Raw genomic sequence first — 21,810 nt, forward strand, 5'->3', positions numbered from 1 at the left:
CATCGGCAGGCGGACGCGCAACCACTGCGCCACCAGGGAAGCCCTATTGGGTTTTTTTCACTAAATGCTTTACTCCTTTATAATTTCAAAATTGTTTACAAAATTTCTTAAATTTTCTTTGGAAACGAATGTGATGTTCGATGAAAATCTTAAAATCCAATTATCTGGCAAGAAGTGGGAGATCAAAATGCTAGTTCTATTTCCTTAATGTTAATGTTTCCTTAAAACATTAATGTTTCCCTAATGTTTTTCTGTTGGAGATCAAAATGCTAGTTCTATTTCCTTAATGTTAATGTTTCCTTAAAACATTAATGTTTCCTTAATGTTTTTCTGTTAAAAAAAATCAATAACTCACCTGGCTAGTATTCAATAAGGAGGAAGTAAAACACAAAAAATACTTTCCTTTTACCCGACTCTGCTTGCTTTTCACCTGCTTGCATCAGGAGAAGAAACCTAAGAATGGGACTACCACCTCTTATGGGGATTAAAACACAGAATCAGTGATTTTTTTTTTTTAAGGTCGTTTCTGGTTTACTGGAGGGAGGGGTTTTTTTTTTTTTTTTTCTTTTTTCAGCCACGGAGATCCATTTGCTGGGAAGTGGGCTGGGGCAAGATCCACCTCTCAAGAGAGAGTTGTAAGGAATCCTACTTCAGTGCAGGGACAGAGGTTAGAGACCCAGGCAGGTGAAAGAACACCCACCTCCTCTGGCTGGCACGGCGTGAGCTTGGAGATAGACAGACCTGGGCTCAGCTTTCACTTTGTCGTTTATTAACTTTGTGACCTGGGTCAGGGGACCGTTCTGAACCTCTGTTTCTTCTTTTCTGAAATGGGCATCAGAATAGCTCCCACTTCTCTAGGGTGGTTGTGAGTACGAAGGAGAAGATAGAACATGGAAAATTCCCAGCCAGGTTTCTGGGACATTGTGTGTGGCTCCCTCGTTGGTGCTTTTGTCCATGATTATTTGGGAGGAGAGCAACCAGGGTCCCTGCCTCTGCACTGGCTGGATCTGGGGAAGATGCTGGGCCCCAGGAGGGCCCGTCCCTCCCCAGGGAAAGGGAACTGGCCTATTTTGAACAGTGGAGAGCACTGTTTATTTCTTTTTCAATCCTTATGGCAACTCTGCAGAAGTGGGTTCTACCCTCATTTTACAGATGTGGAAACTGACTCCCAGTGAAGAGAAGTAAAGCACCCAAGACCCACAGCTAGAAAGTGGGGAGCCATGGTTCAGTTCCAGACCTCACCCCACAGTCAGCCCTGCTTCGTCACACTTAATAGCATGTAAAGCCCCTTTCCATAGATTAATCCTGCGAAGCTCTGCCAGCTGGGTATTTTTATTATCCTCATTTCATAGATGGTGATGTTAGGACTCCAAGGGGTCAGTTGACTTCTCCGAGGTTACAGTGGTTCAATGTGGAGGCAAATGTAGGCGACTTCATCTCCTCCTCCTGCGTTCCCCTGCCCCTCCCAGGCTCTGAGAGCTTCCCTTTCTGTTGCACCGCCCTGCGGCCTGGGAAGTGACCTTCAGAGCCTCCCTCCTAAGGCGCCCCATTCTTATCCCCCAAGTGGTGAGGAACGGGAAAGAGAAAGCGTTTCCAGGGTAGCAAGCGCAACCGCACAGCAGTGGGGCTGCTAGGCCGCAGCTCCCATCAGACGGCCAGGCCAGAGGGCTGTCTTCTCCCCCAGTAGGCTCTTCACTCGCCTTTTGAAACCAGGAGACAAACTCAGGAGATAAGGTCTGAGAAGGCCTGGTGGCGTCAGCTGGGAGGCGTTTGGCCTTGGCCTCGGAGGGCCCTATTTGGCCACACACTGCTGCCTCCCAGAGTTGAGTGTGGCACTGGAGAGGCTTTGAATCATGCAGTCTGAATCGTGGCTCCACCGCTTACTCTCTGTGTGATAGATCGGCCTGAGCTTCTTTTCTAGGAGGTGGGGGAAATGAATCCCATCTTACAGGACTTCATTGCGCTGAAATGGGAGCGTGCCCCAGGGCTGCAGCACATACGCAGTAGGGGCTCTGCAGATGGGGGTTTCCTCTCTTTCCCCTGCTGCACTCTTACTCCTCTCTCCCTGCCTCGTGCCTTCCTTACAGCGAGTGAGAGGCTAGGACAGGACCTCACCGCTCACTGTGAGGCCCCCTCCGCACTGCTCGGAGGAGGGCACGCTTCCCTGTGCCATGCAGCCCCTGTCTGTGGGGCTTGTGTTGACAAGTGAGATTAAATTCAAGGCCCCGTCCCAGGTGCTCCCAGACCCTGTGACCTTGACCTCTGTGTACAGGCATCGGCCCCCGATGCCCCGAGGGCATCGCTCTGTGTCAGCCACTGGCTGGGGGCTCAGCCGAGCAGGACCCTCAGAGCAGTGCTCTGGCAGTGGTGGCCTGAGGAGGTGACGCACAGAGAGGAAGGTGCCAGGAAGGCGGTAGGTGGTGACGGGGAGGGGCGACTGAGATGCTGGAGTTGGGATGGGAGGCTGGCCGAGAGCAGGCCTGTAACCGGGGGGATTGACCCGACGGGCCAGCGCGCACCAGCAGGAGGGAACAGCAGTGAACACGTGAGGCCTGCCGCAGGGACCTCGGGTGGGGCGGGACGTGCGGCAGGATGGGGCCCGGGGCCTGGACGTGGTCCGCTGGTGCGGGGGCTGGGCAGGGGCTGCTCAGGCCCTGCGAGTGCCTGGGTCTCAGCAGGTGGGCAGGCACCCCGACGCCGGGCTGCAGAGATGCTGTCCAGGTGGCCAGGAGCAGAGCCTGGGAGCAGGACGGTGGGAGGGGGAGTAGGAGGGCTCGGGGGCTGCGCAGGCCCGCCTGGATCCAGATCCGGTCCCTTTCTAGCCGTGGGGCTGTGGCAGGTGTTCTACCTCTCGGAGACTCAGCTTCCTCATCTGTGAAGTGGGGATTATGACACAATCAGGGTGGCCTGACAGTGTCAGCTCCGCTAAGAGCTTCCTCTTTGCTCAGAGGGCTTGTGCTTCAGGGAGAATATCTCCAAGCTGCTCTTCTGCGCAGGGAGGGCCCAGCCCCATGGCCCGGGATGAGGCTTCCGGGCTGGCTGTACTCACAGCTGCTGGGGGGGCCAGCGATGGCTACAGGAACAAGGAAGGTGCCCAGGCCCTAACTTGGGCTGAAGGCAGTGTTGTCTCAAAGGGAACTGCCTACCCCAGGATCCAGGCGGAGGGGGTCCAAGCCACGTGGTGTGAGATGAGGAAGAAGCTGGAGTTCAGGAGACTCGTGGGGAGAGCCCACCACCCTCCAGGACGTTTGTGGGATGGGCCCCTGCAGCCCTGTCCTCGCTGCAGAGCGACCAGGAGGAAGGGCCTGGCCACCCAGTCAGGCGTCAGGCACCTGGCCCATGTCTGGCAACTGGTCAGGAGCGAGGGCCATCGGGTGAGACAGAGAGAGGAGTCAGGGTGCGCTGGACCGTCTCCCTGGAGTCCACCCTGTCCCGCGTTATCCGCCTGCTCCTCGGTGGGATAACTTCATTCTCTTTCTTCTAGGGCTTCAAGGGACACACAGGCGACTCTGGCCACCCTGGCCCCCGGGTAAGTGGACATGTCGCCCTCAGGTCGTCCCAGTGCACCTGAGCTGGCACCTCTAGGCGGAGGGCTCCCGGGCCCTGCGGGCGGGGCGGGGCCGTGTCACCTGGGAGGGGACAGTGGCAGCACTGGAAGCATCATGCCTCCTCGGTCAAGTGTTTCTGGACATTTCTTCTGGGGGGCCAGACGCTGATGTACAGCCAGTTTGACCAAGTCAGGTGTGGTCACTGCCGGCTGTGCTGCCCACAGACTGTGCTGTCCTGGGTCCGGGGAGACGAGTGCTGTCATTAGGTCTGCTTTCCAGAGGAGGAAACTGAGGGCCAGAGGATGTGGGTGGTTTTCCCGAGGTCGCAGAGCTAATGTGTGGAAGGCTTCGGCTTATCCCAGATGGAAGGCTCTGGGCCCTGTCTTCCTATCCTTTACCTTCCCCCGTCTCTTCCAAGTGCCCCAAACAGAAGGACCCTCAGGGGTCCACCGGTTAACCCCACTGCTCTGTACAGCGAGGAGAAAGCTGAGGTGCAGAGGGGGTCCGGTGGGTCAGCAGGTGAGGAGACAGAATCCCCAGCGGTTTGCCTGATCTGTCAGGAGGTGTCCCTGCAGCTCACAGTGGCAGAGCAGGCCCAGGACTCGAAGCTGGCCTTGAGGACACTGCAGACCCCGCTTGGGCCCAGGACTCCGTAGGGTGCTTACGGGTGGGCCGTCCTCTTCTCCCCCTCCCAGATGCTCCGGGACCACTGCGGCTGGGGCAGCAGGCGTCCTGCATCTCTCTCCCTAACGGCGGCTCTTTTGTTTCTGCTTCCCCTTCTAGGGAGAGCCTGGGGTCATGGGGCCCCCTGGCCGGGAAGGGTCACCAGGAAAAGATGTGAGTGTGGGTGTCCTGTGGGGCCTGGCTGGGCCCGTGGGAGGAGGAGGTGTAGAGGACGTGCGTCACTGAAGGACCAAGGGATGCCCGGGAACTGGACTGGGGGGTTGGTGCCACTGTGGAGAGAGTCACGGGCGAATTCTAGGAATCTGCTGGTGATGCCTCACCTTCCGGCACCACGGGCTGCATGAGTTCTCCTTGGGGTCCCGAGGAGGCCCCGGGTCTGGGCTTCCGGCTAAAAGGGTTGGTGCCCGTGCCATATGACAGATAAGGAGGCTCTGCTGAATCCGTCATGATTTGTCTGTTGACCTCAATGATGCACGAGTTGGATCTGGCCTTACATGGACTCGAGTGGCGTTTCAGAGTCTCCCCAGATTATTTCTCCATCTCCAGTGTTCTGTAGCCTCATGGATCCATCACGGCACCACTGTGTACCCCTCACCTGCTCTCACTGACTCGGGGTCACATCAGGGTGGGACGAACCATCGTTTACCCCAGTCATACAAATAGAAAAACTAAGACCCAGAGAGGTCGGGAGACTTCCTCACGGTCACACAGAGTCAGAGGCAGGAGGAGGCAGAGTGTGGAGTCCAGATCTTCCAGCTCCGCATTCCCACGGGGCACTGGCCTTGGGACGCGACAGCCTGCAGGGCCATCGACATGTGCGGACACAGCTTGGCCTCCCGGGAGTGGGTACTGGGTCAGGAACACGGGCACACGGCCCTCGGGTCCAAGGCGGGCCCATGCCCGCCCCCTTGCATCCTTCAGGACCTGCCTTTAAGCCCTGGCGAAGTGCCCTCTGCCCCCTGGGTCTCGTCCTGTGTTGTCTCCTTGGCTGATCTGTTGTCATGAGACGATGGAGCAGGGAAGGATCTTAGCAGAACTCCGATCTAGTTCTTGTGCTTTTCCTGTGCAGTGGAATCCACGTCACGAGCCCCAGCCGAGTGTGTGGAGGCCCTGCACCAAGCTCGAAGCGGGAGAGCTGCCTTGACCCCAGGCGAGGCCTGTCCCCAGCCCTGTCCCCTAAAGGCGCCTCTCAGGTGCTGAAGGGCAGCCTGGAAATCCTGGTCTTGCCAAGCCTGCTCACTTCAGTTGACAGTACAGGGCGTGAGGGGAGCTCCCCAGGCAGGGGCGTGCTTGGGGTTCAGCTGGCCCAGCAGGGCAGGCTGCAGCTGGGACAGGAGCCCAGGCTGCCAGCCCGTGGTGCAAATGCCTTCTTCCCCCTTCTCAGCTCTCTGACTTGTAATTTTAAAACCCCATCTTTTGGGGTGTTCTACAGTCTAGTTTGTGTAGGAGCATGGCCAAGCTTCTGTTTCTTTCATTCATTACACGGGGAGAATTACAGCCCTGTCGGGAGGCTGCCTGGAAGACCACGTAGGTGGTGGTGGTGAATCTCCACTGCTTGGCACCCCGGAAGGTTCTCTACACCTTCCAGGTGGAGTTTTTCTTACTGTGAGGACTGAGGCAGGAGTGGCCCCAGGTGACCGTCCAGTGACTCAGGGAGAGGACACCAAGAGAAGTTCTCTTCCCTCTTACCTGCCTTAGTTCCAGATGGAGCCCCCCGAGATCCCCGTGGGGACAGGGATTTATTCAGCTGCAGGAAGTGAGTTTGTCCGTATTCAGAATAACTGGTGACTGATGGTGAGACGGTGTGGGCACCATTTGTTGGTCCTCTTGGGTAACTGGGTGAAGTTTGGTCCACATTTGAAACTGTGTCTCTGCCGTCTTCGTGCGGCGACCCTGGATAATGTGGTCTCTCTCTGTTCCAGGGTGACATTGGACCCACAGGGCCACAGGGTCCCCAAGGACTGAGGGGCTTACCGGTGAGTTTTGCTTTGAGACTAACCTGCTCCATGCTTTGGCAGGGCCTGCTACCATGGTAATATTTGGTTGGTTCATCCTGGAACAGCCCTATGTGTTGTTAAAAAAATGACAGAATGTCTTAGCAGTTGGTAGATAGCCACTGCCCTAAGCCCCCCTAGTGGCCTAGGACACACTCTCCAGGCTCTTTTCTGGGACCGCCTACCCACAACCCGGAAACTTAAGAGGTGCCGCTCGGCACGGCAGGCGCGCTGTAGGACTTCCCCTCCAGTCATGCTCGAGCTTTAGGGCATTCTGGCGTTCAGGGCATGCTCTGTATGAGTTCACTAGAGCTGTCATTGCAAAGAACCACAAACGCAGTGGCTTAAACAACGGAAACTTATTGTCTCTCAGGTATGGAGGCTAGAAATCCAAGACATTTATTGTCTCGCTGTTCTGTAAGCTAGGAGTCCGAGATGAAGGTGCCAGCAGAATTGGTTCCTTCCGAGGGCTGCGAGGGAGAGCCGTCCCTCAGAAGGCCTCTCTTAGCCTCTGGGGGTTTGCAAGCAACCTCTGGCGTCCTTGGCTCGTAGAAGCATCACTCCAGCCTCTGCCTTCATCTTCACATGGTATTCTCCCTGAGGACGTGTCTCTCGTCCAAAAGTCCCCTTTTTGTAAAGACACCAGTCATATTGGATAAGGGGCCCATCCTACTCCAGTATGACCTCATCTTAATTAATTACGTATGCAAGGACCCTAGTTCCAAGTAAGTTCAGGTTCTGACATACTGAGGATTAGGACTTCAACATATGGGTTGGTGGTGGGAGGACACAATTTAACTCATGACACGCCGTGTGGTTAATAAATATTTTGAATATTATCTCTGCCCGTACATGTACTTAAGTGAACCTTTCTCTTATCCAAGAGCAGCCTGAGCGAATATGGGAGAGGGATGTAGAAGATAAATACTTACATTCCTGGTTCTGTGTCAGAAGAAGCAGCTGCCTTGTCCCGTTTAATTAACCCAGGGCCCTTACACTAGGGGCTGCTTAATGTATATGTGCCTGTATATATGAGCATAAATGTGACCCATGATGATGGTGAGAGGACTCATACAGGATGGAATGTTACAAAGGAAAGAGAAAATTCCCTCTTTATCCCCTCATCCCACACTCCAGAGGGAGCCACTGTTAATAGCATTCTGTGTAACTTTGAAAATATTTTCAGTACACCTACTAGCATATAGACAGAAGGCACGCTTGTTACACACTTCATCTTTGCAACTTGCTTATTTTGCGTAGCTTGTGTGCATGTACGTGTATTTTGAATGAGTAATGGTATCAATGAATGAGTGAGTAAACCTGTAAGGCAGATATGTGGGCTTGCTGGGTCTAGGTTACGCAGCTGGCAAGAGCTTCCGGGGGGGATTTAAACCCAGGACTTTCTGACATCATTTCCGGCGTTCTCCACCTCTCGTGGCCGTGGCCGTGAGCTCTGTCTTCAGGCTCCTACGGAAGGAACGTGGGGGGCAGGGCCCATGGGTTTGACTCTCCAGGTGGAGCCCCACTCTTCCCTGACGGGGCCACAGAGACTCAAATCCAGCCTCCCATCCTGAGTCGGCGGCCCGTGAGGGTTCAGGGTGCCCTCCGTGCCCGCGGTCCGCGGTCCCCAGCGGCCAGAGCGAGGGCGCGGACAGCCTTCTGATCAGGGCGCCGGCCCTGTGCTGTCCTGGGGCTCCCGTCCTCTGGGCCGGTGACCCGCCCGTCGTCCGCATAGTGATGGACGCCGAGTGCACCGGGGGCCTGGCCGCTTCTCCGTCGCCTCCGGGTAGCACCCCGCTTGGCTTCCTCCTTTCTGCCCTCCGGCAGCAGCTCACTGTCTGACGTGCCCTGTCCTCTTTCTAGGAAGTGGTGTTCGTTCATTCAGCGAGCAGGCAGGGGGTTCAGCGCGGAGCAAGGAGCTGGCCGGTGCCCTGTATCCATTCTCCCGCTGAGTGAGGTCAACCCGGGGGCTCCCTGGGCGTCGCGCCGTCCCCGCGGGCGCACGCAGGAGACCGGCCCCCAGCGGGGCCGCTCGGCCGTGGCAGAACCCCCGTAGCCCAGGCCCCCGGGGGCGCGCATCCCCAGTGTGGCTGCCTTGGCCCCAAGTGTGGGGGCAAAATGTTGGTTCTTGGGGCGCCAAAAGCTCCTGCTTTTCAGTATCAAGCATAGATATGCATATGGAACAGAAGTGGATACACGGTATAGCTGTGGCGCTAAATGCAAATGGAGCAGTTCGGGAGAAATGGTGAACGGGCACCTGGGCGGGAGCGCCGGCCACAGAAAGGCGGAGGAGCCCCACCCCGGCGCCCCACCTGCCCCTGCTGGCCCGCCGCGGCGTCGCATCTGGGCTCTGGCTGGAGTGAAGCCCCCTGGGCTCGGTTCCTGGCTGTCCTCCTCCTTGTCACGTGGACTGGGTGTTTCTTCACCTCTCCAGGCCTCAGTTTCCTCATCTGTGAAGTGGGGGAAGTTGTGACCACTGGCGAGTTAATCCGGTGAAGCGACAGGGCCGCGTCCAGCGCTCAGAGCGCGCCCGGGAGGTGACCGTCCCCGGGCCTCGCGCGGCCCTCTTCCTGGAGGGGGCGTCTGGCTCTTGGCTCTGGCCTCCCTCCGAGAGGGCGCAGAGTAAACCCCTGATGAATGCAGATGCGCGCCAGGGCACAGGGAGGGGAAGGGGAGCGGCATTTGGGAACGGTGAGCGCGGCAGGACAGGTGTGTGCGGTGGAGGACAGGAGGCCGGTCGCAGCCCAGGTGAGGCCGCGAACAGCCTCGGGCGCAGCCTGCAGGAGGCGGGCTTGGCCCTGAAGGCCTCAGGCCCCCAAAGGCAGGTTTGTGGTTTCCTAACTTGCCCCCCTCAATCCTGAGGAACCTCCCAAGGCATCCGTAACCAGCAGTCAACTGCTCAAGTTTCCCAAACGCGTGTGTTCTTGGACACGTACGACCAGGTTCCAGGTTGTTTCCCTGACAGCCACTCTCACTCACCTGGAGCCGACATGCTTTCCTGAGGGAAGAGAAGCTTCCTGGCCGCTTCAGCCAGTTCACACGGCCTTGAACCAGACCCTGAGTGTGTGTGGAGGGCCTCCAGGAAGCGTGGGCAGAGTCCGGTCCATTGACATCATTCGCTGCCTGAGCTCCCCAGACCCTGGGCCGGGCTCTCTGACCGTCCTGCCCACAGAGGAGAGAAGGAGGCACAGGGAGGTCGAGTGCCTTCCCAAGGCCACACAGCACGTGAGCGACAGAGCCAGCATTTGGACTCAGCAGTCTGGCCCCAGAGTCTGCAGCTGGAGCCCGCCTGGCCCGTGTGTGCTCGGGTCCCTTGGCAGGAAGGTCACCTGGTGGGAAGGAGTGGCAGGAGCTGGGAGCTCAGAGCCGTTGGGGGGGAAAGCTGTGGCCTCCATTTCTGAGTGGCACAGACACCAGAGGGGCTTCCTGAGGACCAGCGGGACGTGAGGAGGCCTGTGGCCCAGGAGGGAGCAGGTCTCAGCCCCAGTCGGCCTCCAGCGCGCTGACAGGCGACAGCCGGCTGCCCGGAGCCGCCCCTCCCTCGGTGCGCGGCCGCCTGTGTTGGCACCGTGTGTTAATGTGTCTTGGCCCTTGTTCTCTAGGCGCACAGCGGACCAGAGGGAGGAGGAGCAGAGATGTAATTGCCATCGGGATGAGCCAGAGCGCGTATTTTTAGAGGGACGCAGATGGGCTGCTGGGTGGGCGCGGGAGGTGCAGGCAGCGCCGTCGCGCCTGGACGGACGTCACGCGCAGTCACAGACACCGACCGGCCTGTCCGATTTCAGCACTCCCTAGCCCGGCGGTCCCAGGCAGGTCCTGTGCTTTCTCCCACCCTCGGTCTCCTCATCTGCGATGTAAAGGCATCCGTGCACACGGCACGCTTCCTGCAGGGTCTGGTGAGCTGAGGCGCGCGCGTCACCCACGATCACGCGTGCACACTTTAGACACAAGGAGGAAGCCCCGTTTATGGTCACTGTTGATGATCCCCAGCAAGCCATAGCTCTCAGGAACATGGGGGGGGGCTCAGACCACGGCCCCTTCCTTTCCATCTCGGGAAGGTTGTTCAGCATTTCTGTGCCTCAGTTTCCCCGTTTGTGAAATGGCGACGTCTGCTCCGTTGTGAGCAGTGAGTGAGTTAATGCGTAGCAAGCGCCCGGGCAGTGTTAGTGACTTTTTACCGTCACGTGTTTCCATGAAGCCAGCTCATCTGTAAACGTGTGCTTCACAGATTATAGGACGTTGGCACCTGGCGGTTCAGGGATCAGTGCAGCGTGGTCTCCTGTGATGTTGTTGGTTCATTCATCTAGCAGGGTGCCCGCCTCCTGTGTGTGGGTGACACGTGCCAGATGCTGGGCATGGACACAGACAAGGCAGGGAAGAGAAGCAGCGAAGGACACAGCCGTCTGGTGGGGAAGGTCCTGAGCGGGAGGAAAGTGAGGGCAGGGGCGTGACCAGCTCAGCTGAAGCTGACCTGTGGGTTTGGGGCTTACTAGGAATTGGTCTGTAGCTTAGGAGCATTCTCGAACTTTCTGATTTTTATGCTACCAAGGATCTTACTGGTCAAATGTATTCATTCAAATGACAAATGGGCACAAAATACCCATCAAGTTAGAGAGCGTTATGGATGTGAGTCTGTCCCGGAATCTGGAGTGAGTGGACCTTCCACCCAGTAGCCGTGAGATTCTGCACCAGCCACTTTTCTCTGTCTCGATATCTTTATCTGTTCAACCCATTGGTGGCCATCGTGGGGGAGGAGGGCGGGGTGAGGGTACGGGTGTGCGTCCTAAGCTGAGAACAGCCCGCGGTGACGCGAGCGCTTTCGTTTGTTCCTCAAGTCAGCATCCGAGCGGGGAGGATGAACGGATAAGTGAACGATGTGGTCATGATTCTTCACCGTGCCTGGGCTCTGGGCAGCAGTCACCAGCCCAGGATTTTTCATGCACCTGAACTCATTTAATTGCTTATTAGTTATTACGGGTTAAGTATCCCAAAAGCTCCTTTTACAGGTTGAGAAACATCCTCTAAGTAATGACGTGGAGCCACGCTGGTCTGAGTAACAGCTCTACGTGTGAAAGCAGGCCCTCCGCATCCAGCAGTCTCTCTGTTCCACTGTCCTGCTCCGTGAGGTCCTGGCAGAGCATCCTGGCAGAATCCTCTCTTCTGTTTCCTCCACCAGGGTAAGAACGGATCGCCTGGATCTCCAGGAGACCATGGCACTCCAGGCAGTCCCGTGAGTACTGTCCCACTGCTGTGGTGGAATCGGGGCAGGCTTTGAAAGGTTGTGTGGTTTACATCACCGACGGTCCGGTCTCTGTTTCCAGAAGCCTCAGTGGGAAAATACGGTGTTTGGATGGCAGGAATAGGCTGGAGGCGAGAGGAGCCGCGAAGGACGTCTGTCAAAGTTTAAAATACACATGATTATGCACTTGGCTCTCTGTTGTCTACAGCCTTAGACATCCAACAGGACAAAACTGTTGAGACTAAAAAACAAGCGTGTAATAAGGTTGCATGGTAGCTGATTGATGGTTTTAGGTGATGGAAGGACAAGGGCAGGCTGACCGACCCTTACCATCTCAGACAGGGTTAGGGTGCGGCGCGGGGATGCGTGTAACACAGGTTCGGCTGAAGAGGGTCCTCCTGCTGGGGAGGAGGTGTTCGCAAGAGCTAGCAACGGGCAGGTAGTAGAAAGAGGGTGACGTGAGTAATCAGCAGAGTCCTGGTCACTGGGTAGCAGGTTCGGGATTGGGGGTTCAGGTCTGGTAGATGGGGAGACATGGTGGGGAAGGTTGGTCCTTGATGGGGTCTAGGGGTGGATACGTGAAAGCCTGTCCGCTAGTCTCCTCCCAGCCCAGCCTTACCGTATATTTATTTGGTAAAATTGGCAAGCCTGTTGGGAAGGCCACTTTATGGTGTGCTGTTCCAGCGACAGATGCATGGGGTGCGGGCAGAACAGTCTGGCCAGCCGACTTGTCACTGTGGAAATCAGGGGGACCAGTCAGTCTCAATTTCCCAGGAGCCTTCTTGGTTGTAGCACTGAAAATCCTGCGTCCTGGGAAACCCATCATTTCCCAGGCAAACAGGGCATCTGGCGGTCCTGATAGCACCCCAGCTTCCTGTTGGACCGGCGACAGCCGTGTTAAGGCATCTAACTCCTCAGCACACGTAGTGACGTTCCTTAGGAGCCATCGTGGGAGTCTTGTCACCTCTGCTGAGACGTCACAGACAGGACGGGATTGGGTCCTGAGGCTGATCCATCCCCCGTGCAGAGCTGACCCGAGAAGAGCTGAGCCACATATGGTGGCTTCCCAGAAAGGTTGAAACTAAGATTCCCAAACACCTGTCCCCAGACGTGAGCCTGCAGAGCCATAAGACCTGCTGGCCGCTGGGGAAGAGGAACGCTGCCTCTTCGAGAGGTCACTTGGAGGGGCCCCTACGCAGCACGGTGTTTGGTTTAAGGTTTGTCCCGTTTTGTTTCTGCTGCTTGGAATGGGAGCGCCGTTGACTGGCTACAGGATTCTCCTCCTGCACCCCACAGGGTATTCACAGTACCCGCCCCGTCTCTCCCTAACCCAGCCCCTCCGTTACAGGAAAGGGGTCTTCTCTTTTGTTCACGTGCCAGGCCTTCGGAGTACAGAGGGGTTACGAGGTTTCTGAATCTTCTTGAGTTGGCACTTGACCTTGAAGAATTAATGCCCTGCTTTCCCTCTGCAGGGCCAGAAGGGAACCAGAGGAGAAAACGGCAGCCCAGGGCTCCCTGGCTTCCTGGGTCCCCGTGGGCCGCAGGTGAGCATAGAGCCCTGTTGGGGAATGTCCCCGGCTGGCCCATTGATCGCTGTCTCTGCTGGAGCGTGACTTGGGTGAAAATGTGTGTTGTAGAGACAGTCGCGTTATCTGCAACGTGCCGATGCAGCAGAGCTCACTGGTATTTTGTTCTGTGTCGTAGGGTGAGCCGGGAGAGAAGGGAGTCCCAGGCAAGGAGGCAAGTACCGTGCACCCGTCTTCTCCTCTTGGTGACCTTTCCCGTGGGAGACACAGGCTCACTTCATGGGCGGGCGACACGTGCTGTCTCCCGGGGCCCTGGGCCCAGCAGGGCTCCCACACGTGCTTCTGTGTTCTGCTGTTGCTGTCCGGAAATCCTAATGCGTTCCGAACGAGGGTCCACGTCTTCACTTTGCGTAGGGCCCACCAGTTAGGGAGCCGGTCCAGGGGTGCCATCGTGTTAAGTCTCTGACTTGTCTGTAGCTCTCCGCACCCAGTCCATCAACCAGTCCTGTCCATTCTGACTCCACGATACCTCCCCGCTCGGTCCATCTCTCTCCATCTCTCCCGCCGGACCCTAACGCAGACCATCATCATCTCTCACCTGGACGTTTGCAGTGACTCCTAACTGGCTTCCTTGTGTCCAGCCTGCGCCCCGCCCCACTCCTTCCGCATTCACCAGCCAGAGTGACCTTCGTAGAACAAACGTGAGATCATGTCAGTTTCTAGTTCAGGCCTCGGCTCTGCCCTCCCCTGGCCCTGTCAACAGAGACGCTCCGGCCCTGGTCACTTCCAGACCTCAGGATACGCAGGAGCAGGCGTGGGAAGGCACGTTTCAGGAACCACAAGGCCGGGGTGACCGGCGTGTAGACAGCGGGAGGGCGTGGCCAGGGCCGGAGCGGGGCTCTTGGAGGACCTGCCTTCTCCAGGACACCTTGCCCTCAGCACCCAGGATCCGAGAAGAACTGAGAAGGGCAGAGAGAGATGCCCGAGCAGATGGGATGGCCCTGGTTAAGTGCCCACCCTCCTGTGGTTTCATTGCAGGGGACCCCTGGGAAGCCGGGAGAGCCGGGACCCAGAGGAGAAAGGGTAAGTGGGGCAGGCGGGGCTGTGTCCAAGGCTTTAGGAAGCAGCCTGGCCTGGGGAGCGGCTCCTGTGGTGGCTTCTCTGTTCTCTGTTCCCCGGAAATTTGTGAGCCCCCAGCGGGAGGCTTTTCCCGAGGTTGTAGTCAGTGATGTTGGCTTTTGTCATGGTTTTTTGGTTGTTATTTTAAGCAGTAAAGTCATGGCAATTACAAATTCAAAGGCGAGCATGCCCAGACTTTGACAGATTTCCGTCTCTCCACTCCGTGTGCGAACGCCTGTGTGTGACATGCTTGGAGCCCAAAGTGCCAGTTTGCCAGGAGCCAGATCTGTTCCTGGAGGTGACAAGGGAACAGATTTTCCCATAATGAATCGCCTTGGCGCTGCGCGCAGAAAGCCTTTCTTTACATTGCATTCCTCCAAAAAACAACAGGAAAGAAAAAAAATCACATTTTTTTTTTTTTTGGAAGAGACGCGGTGAGGGGAGGGGCGTTTGTTCTTCCACTGCTGCCAGCTGCTGCGCCCCCTCCAGAGAAATTAGACGCCTCTCTGCCCAGAGCCCTGCACTTGCTCAGCCGGCACACCGGCCCACTGTTGCCCGGCACGGACGGCACGCCACCCCACTCCGACCCTCCGTTCGCTTTCCGTGGTCCTGCAAAGAATTTCTCTCTGCTTTCCTTGCAAGTTGGATGAGTGAGGAGCTGGCTTTGCCTGCAGGCCAGAGCAAAATGGAAGCAGAGAGCGTCAGGGATTCTCACCCCCACAGCTCTCTCTCCCTCCTCCCTTCCCAGTGACTTGCGTTCCCATGGCTGCTGGTTCCTGAGCGTGGAGCCGGGGGAGGAGGGGCTGGAGCTGGGAAGGCACTGAGGGCCTTGCCACCCAGCAGCTGGCCAGCTGTCCCCCGGGAGCTGCTGCGCTGACGGGTGTGGCTGGAGTTTTGGTTGGGAGCCGGGGAATTCAGACGGCAAGTATGAATCTTCTGGATACCGAATCAGCACGTGGAATCTTCTCGAATACCGAGTCAGTAATGGCGAGTTGCCTTCCCCTGTTTCGTGGAACGTTGCCAGATAGCGGTCAGGTTCCCCGTGCCTTGGACTCCAGAGAACATTTGAAATATGGGACAAGTCCTCTCACGGCAAAGGGATGTTGAGACGTTTAAAGAATAGGAAATGCCGTACCACAGGCCTTGGCATTGAGGTGCACGAAGCACCAGGACTCTCCTAGACCCCTAAACTTGAGGTCACCCACGGATGGCAATGTCCCCATGAAATGCATCACCTTCGAGAAATGTAGGTGACCCCCTCAAATCTGGCTAAATGCCTTTTTTAATTCACTGCTCTTTCTGTTGTAGTTGAAAAAGCAATACAGACACATAGTTAAACAATACAAATTGCAGAAAAGTGGCTGCAGTGAAGACTAGGCGCCCTTCCACCGGGCCCTCTGGTCCCCGTCCCCTCCGCAGGCCGGTCGCTGTACACGTCCTCTGTATCTTGCCCTAGGCCGTGCGCGCAGAACCACGTGGGGTGTGCGTGTCAACGTGCGTATTACTAGATCCCCTGCGACATATCAGACTTTTTCCACTGTCTGGCTCTTCTCGTTTTTCGTGCGTGTATGCGGCAGATGGTCTCATAACCGCACCGTCTTCCTTTTCCGTGGCTCTAGGTCGTGCCCATAGCCATGTCCCATGTCCGGTTACCATCTGTGGCTCGTCTTTTTGTTGCTGTTCCCCCCGCTCTGCTGCCTCCAAGCGGTGGAGTTTTTACACCCTGAGGCTGTTAGCGTGGCCGCCATATCTTCAGACCCTCCGACAACTGAGGCTGGCTGGTCAGACACCCGGTAGCAGATAGGGCAGAGGACTGGACCGTCCGTGGTTGCCATGGCTCCCAGATCCTTGATCCAGGGCTTCAGTCCTTGGGCCAGCGATGGGGAGAAAGGGGTCCCAGGCAGCGTCATCCTCTGCGGGCCCCCTAGGGCTGAGAGGAGGGGGCAGACTCCCTGCGGGTGAGACACCTCTGGCTGACGAGTGCCACCATCCCTCCAGCTGACGGAGAACCAAACTGGGCCTGAAGTGGGCCTGAAGCTCCGGCAGTTGGGCTCAGCGGCTGGCCTTCTCTAGCCAGGCAGGTGGAGCTGCGCCACTGGGACGGAGCACGGGATTGGGATTTGGAAATCAGAGCTCACGTCTTGTCCTCTGCAGACTCCCAGTGTGATGTGGGCAGGTGGCTGTGTCTCTCTGGGCCCTCGTGTCCTGGTCTGTGCCATCAGACTTGAGTCATGGGCCTGCCAGGGCCGAGGTCTCCTTTCCACCGCTGAGGAAGCAAAGGGCCGGGAGAGTCCCTTCTGTAGCCGCACGTCTTGTCTGGCCTGGGGGCACCTCCTAGGCCTTTGCTCACTGAAGCGCTTCTTTCCTCCCCTAGGGCGATCCTGGCATCAAAGGTGACAAAGGACTTCCCGGAGGGAAGGGCCAGCCTGGAGACCCTGGGATCCCAGGCCACAAAGGTCACACAGGCCTAATGGGCCCCCAGGGACTACCTGGGGAGAATGGGCCGGCCGGGCCGCCGGGGCCCCCGGGCCAGCCAGGATTTCCAGGACTGAGGGTAAGGATATTGGTGCTGCCTCAAACCTGGGGCTCCTTGGGACTGAAGGGGAGGCCCGCGAGGTGTGTGGGCTTCAGAGGGACCAGGTGACGGATCCCGGTAAGCTGCGTGACCCGGGGCAGCCAGATCTCAGTGAGCAGCGCCTCCCGCGGGGACGGCTGGCTGTCCGTCCCGTGCCCGGCTCCGCCCCCTCCTGTCTGCCCGTCTGGGGTACTCGTTCTTCTCTTTGGCTCTAGCTTTTCCCCAGTGTAAAAGGGAAGGCTTGTTTAGAGCAGTTTTTTTCCTTCGCACATATTGTATTCCCGTGGCAGACCTCTTATTTTTCACACGCCTGTAACATCGGCACACGCTGGCCGTAGAGAGATGAAGGCAGCGCTCGGTGGGCGTGTCAGTGGGGGCAGGTTGCCGGGCCCCGCGGCCTCCCCGCCCCGCCTCTGCAGCCCGCGTGGCCCTCGGGGGCCCTCCGGCTCCTCAGAGCACAGGCTTCCGTGGTCTTCAGCGCCTCTGCCCGCTCTGAGGTTCTGTGTCACTGTCCCTGCCAGGGCGCCTGTGGCCAGCCTGAGCTTCCCCCACCGCGAAAGAGGCCAGGCAGCCAGATCCCGTCCCTCGGCCAAGCGCGGGTGCTGGCGGACTCAGTGGGCTTCCGGAAGCCCCCCACCCCTCCTCCGAGTCTTTGCCAAGTTCTCCTGCTGCTGTGGGTAGCGGTGGACATTCTGGGACTAACCTAAAAGATTATCGGTCAGAAAGGCAAACGAGAGAATAAGGACACGGAGCCCATCTCACGCCGCGCCAGACGCTGGGGCTGCGGAGATGAGCACAGTACGGCCCCCAGCCTTGGGGGTGGACACCGCCCTGCGGGGCTCTGATGACGAGGGGGGAGCCCGGTGCAGCAGCAGGTCTGCTCGCGGATCCGTCTAAGAATCGCACGTCGCCGTGGGCGCCTGGAGGTGGCGCCCGCCTTCTCTGCCCCCTGACCCATCGGTTTCTGTGACCAGAGCAGGGCAAGCCAGACGCTGGGGACCAGAGCAGCCAAGGGACCAGTGGGAGGAAATCGAACACCATTTCACGCAGGAGGCAGCCTGTGAGCGGGTCCTGCAGGAAGATGGCACTTTGGCGGGAGAGGTTCAGAGCAGACCTCCCGGGTCCAGAGCTGGGGAAGGGGTTTGTGCGGGGAGGAGGGGAGCAGGGGCCTCGGAGAGAAAGGAGTCCAGGTCGCCATACATGACGGGATAACGCCGCCTGCATGGCGGGGAGCGGGGAGACGGTTCCCGGTGTAAAAGGGGCTGAATTAGGGAGCTGTGGTGTATGGGGCTGTGACCGTCGTGGCTTCCCGAGCCATCGCAGGTCTCAGGAGGCCAGGGTTCCTGGGAGGATGAACAACTCCGCCCTCCCTCCCTCCTAGGGGGAGCCTCCATCCATGGACATCCTGCAGCGGCTCATCCGAGAGGAAGTGGAGAAGCAGCTGGAAAGTGAGTAGCTGGGCCTTATCACAGCCGTGTAGGTCGGGTCCCGGGGGCTTTAAGAGCCCCGGGAAGCAGTCCGTTCACTCATCCTTCAGGGCTTCAGCAGCCTGGTTGGAAAAGGCAGCCTAAGAGCGGCTCCAGTAGCAATCAGGGTTGAGGCACACCTTGCAGGCTCCAGCCAGCCTCATCTGGCACCCGTCCTGCTCCAGGCTCTCTTCGGGAAGCTTGAACGGCCGCTGCTCAGTTACCTCTAGGAAGCTCACCATCTACAGAACAGGCTTCTCAGGGTCCTTCACTTCTTCTGTGCACTCAGTTGTTTATCTAACGAGGAAGCAGCTTCGACAGGCCTGCAACGGGTCTCTTAGAACTCACAGCCCGGGGAAGAGACAGAGACATAAACAGACAAGGCGGCTGCAGTACAGTAAGAAATTCCTGTGGTTTAATTTGGCACAGGGGGTGTTGAAGAGGACGGATGAAAGTACCTAGGGTAGCTCAGGGGCGGACAGGTGAGGAAGGGCTTCCCGGAGGAGGGGCGGCGTGAGCTGAAAGCAGGGACAAGATCCCAGGCCTTTGGAACAGCATGTGCAGAGACCCTGAGGGGAGCCTGAACGCACAGTGCTTTCAAGGAACTAGAATCCTTTTAATCCTACTGCACTGGATTTACTGTGAAATCCCAGTCTTGCATGAGCCCCGTACACAGCAGATGCTCAGGAAGGGAGAGAGATGGGACGGTAATAGTAATAACACCAGCATGCAGGGCCGGCCCTGTGTCGGGTGGAGTCCTCAGCACTCAACACACGTTAACTCGTGGAAGCCTCGGTGAGCCTGTGAGGCGTGTATGATTGTTCGGATCAGAGATGCTAAGGAGCTTAACCGAGGCCGAAGAGCTGGTAAGTGTCCGACCAGGGTTTGCATGCAGGCAACCGAGCTGCAGAATCCAGGCTCTTAACCGTCACGTTCTCTCGACCAGTGACCATCCCCACTGCCCTGTGTGTGGGAAACTGTTAGGGGAAGAAAGTCACAGACAACTCTGTAGGAAGGAAGATAGGGAACCCACTGCTATTCCCAGGCACGGATGGACACACGGGAAGGACATGTTTATTCATGTGGTGGTGTCTCGGACAGTCACTCTGCAGCTGGCGCGTGCCAGACTCTCAGTGGGGTAGGGGACGCAGCACTGAACCAGATGACCCCCTCCCCTGCCCTCTTGGGGTGTCCAGGGGAGCATGGTCTGTCTCCCTACGCAGGAGAACCAAAGACGATTCCCCGGAGTGGACAGCACAGAGCCGGGGTTGGTGGAAAGGAAGCCAAAGGCTGGAATGGTGACTCCCAGCCGGCGGGGTGGGTCCTGGGGGCTCCCGTGTGGCGATCCGCGCGTTCTGCTTTCCGAGGGTTGGATTTATCGGTGACAGGAAGGGCCTCCGCCCGTGAGGAGTTTCCAGCCCTTGGGCAGAGACAAGCCCTGTTTTGAGCTAGCTTAACTGGAGCGTCTGCTGGGCTGAGTCCTTTCCTCCAAATAATCTTTTGAGGAGGAAACATCAGCTCCACTTTCAAGATGAGAGAATCAAGGCTCAGAGAAGTGAAGCGTGAGGCCGGGTCTCAGCGCTAGAGCACACCCCTCCCGCTTCCTTGCGTGAGACGATGGGGACGGGCTGCCGTGGGAAGCCAACCCAGCGGGCTGTCAGAAGCCCCCCGACTCTGCCTTGGTTCTGCCACCAAGGTCCCGGGAGGGTGTCAGCATGCCTCTCTGGGCTGGGTCACATCACCTGCAAGATGAAGGCCTTGGCCTGATTGCCTGGACCGTATGGCCAACCAGGCAGGAGCCCTTGCTGGCCCTCGGGTGGGCTGTGTATGCCCAGTGCAGAAGAAGGGCGTGGCGGCCGGCAGTTGGACCTCTGGGGGTTCTGAATCAGCTCTGTAATCGTCACGTTTCAGACGCCTCAGGAGCATTAGTGATACCATATCCAGCCCTTCATTTATAGATGAGGAACTCAACGCTTAGAGAGGAGGAGTCCCTGAGCTGCTCTGTGTAAGCCGCTTATATCCCACCCACCCCACCGGCCTCAGTTTCCCCAAACTGACAATTACAACGACAGCTGCTGCTGCTATTACTGCTGTCAGTGCCACCTCGGTCCTGGCAGCGATGTCCACGCAGCACTTAGCTTGTTCCAGGAGCAGATTCAATGCCTCGTCTCATCTGCTCCATCCTCACACCAGCCCAGTGGGGTAGCGGTTATTCCATTGCATCCATTTTGCAGAAGAGGCAGCGAAGGCTAAGAGAGGTCAAGCAGCTCACCCAGGGCCACGCAGCCGGCAGTGGCTGCCTTGGGACCCCAGCCCAGGCTGCCTGGCTCCGGAGGCCGTGGCTGTATGCACAGGTGCCGTGCAGCGTGCTCTTGGTGTAGTTTCTCTTGCTCTTGTTTTGCAGCTGTTACTGTCTCCCCAGGGCTGAGCTTGGCAGTGAGCTGCCATCCTGTCTTTGGTCCTTTATCCCTCCTTCATGAAATGTCTCTCTGTTTTTCCTACTCCGCAGCCAAACTCGCCTACCTCCTGGCCCAGATGCCCTCAGTGCACACCAAGGCGTCTCAAGGCAGACCCGGGCCCCCAGGGCCCCCTGGAAAGGATGGGCTTCCAGGTCGGGCAGGCCCCATGGGGGAGCCAGGACGGCCTGGGCAGGGGGGTCTGGAGGGACCCTCTGGGCCCATAGGTCCCAAAGGTGAGTGAGGACCCAGGAAGATGTGCTTTGTACACGACACGAGGGCTAAGAAGGAACCGGGGTGCGTGGCATGCGTGCCACTGAACGTGCATGATTCAGCCCGTTCTCCCCTGCAGCCTGCCAACGCCCTGCATTGTGGCATCATGGAATTTCTTCACATGCAGAAGACGTTTGCATACTTGACATTTTTGCAAAATGATGCTTCTGCCAGGAGGATTGAGTCTGTTTCCTCCTACTGTCTTTTCTCTCTCCATCTCCACTGCTCGAGTTCCAGGGAGTAGCACAAAATGCCCTCTTTTTCCCCTTTCGAGTTGGGAAGTCAGTGAGGAATAAGACATTTAAGCTCCGGGCAAATGGGCATTAAACACCAGCTTTACATGTGAATAAAGTGGTTTGAGCTAAAGCTGGACATGGCTGCCAACTCTCCTGCTCTCAGAGAGGTGCCTTACCTGGACGCAGCTGCTCCCGGCAACAGGGAGTCTCTCCTTCAAGGGGCAGCGCCTGCCCCACTTAACACAGCGCGCTGTGGAAGCAGGTCGGAAGGCGCTCTCTTTGCAGGCAGACAGATGTGAAAGGGCAGGAAAGGACATGAGCCCAAACTCACCAACCTGATCATTCACCCTTTCTCTCTGGCAAGGAATGAGCATGGGGTGGGGAAGAAGCGGTGCTGTGATCTCAGCTGGCACTTGGTGACTGACGTGGGGGGAACGCACGCCCCTAACATCTTCCTCTTTCAATCTTCCATTCCTTAATTTTTTTTTTTTTTTTTTTTTTTTTGCTGCAAGGTTTGCGGGATCTTAGTTCCCCGACCAGGGATCGAACCCATGCCCTAGGCAGGGAAAGCTCGGAGTCCTAACCACTGGACCACCAGGGAGTGCCCTCTTAATTCTTTTTTTTTTTTTTTTTTTTTTTTTTTTTTTTGCGGTACGCGGGCCTCTCACCGCTGTGGCCTCCTCTCCCGTTGCGG

The 21,810-nt window shown here is 57.6% G+C and overlaps 1 protein-coding gene across 1 annotated transcript in view; it reads left to right on the forward strand.

Moving 5' to 3' along the window:
- COL22A1 (collagen type XXII alpha 1 chain) overlaps positions 1–21,810 on the forward strand; it is a 261,088-nt gene that overhangs the window by 235,366 nt on the left and 3,912 nt on the right. Inside the window, exons 54-63 of the mRNA XM_028500513.2 lie at positions 3,485–3,529; positions 4,332–4,385; positions 6,155–6,208; positions 11,403–11,456; positions 12,938–13,009; positions 13,170–13,205; positions 14,030–14,074; positions 16,485–16,664; positions 18,067–18,133; positions 20,661–20,843. Of these exons, the coding sequence (XP_028356314.1) occupies positions 3,485–3,529; positions 4,332–4,385; positions 6,155–6,208; positions 11,403–11,456; positions 12,938–13,009; positions 13,170–13,205; positions 14,030–14,074; positions 16,485–16,664; positions 18,067–18,133; positions 20,661–20,843 (790 nt within the window). The remainder of the gene's footprint in view (positions 1–3,484; positions 3,530–4,331; positions 4,386–6,154; positions 6,209–11,402; positions 11,457–12,937; positions 13,010–13,169; positions 13,206–14,029; positions 14,075–16,484; positions 16,665–18,066; positions 18,134–20,660; positions 20,844–21,810) is intronic.

The sequence above is a fragment of the Physeter macrocephalus genome, chromosome 15 (assembly GCF_002837175.3).
Source record: "Physeter macrocephalus isolate SW-GA chromosome 15, ASM283717v5, whole genome shotgun sequence".
In the NCBI taxonomy this organism is placed as follows: domain Eukaryota; kingdom Metazoa; phylum Chordata; class Mammalia; order Artiodactyla; family Physeteridae; genus Physeter; species Physeter macrocephalus.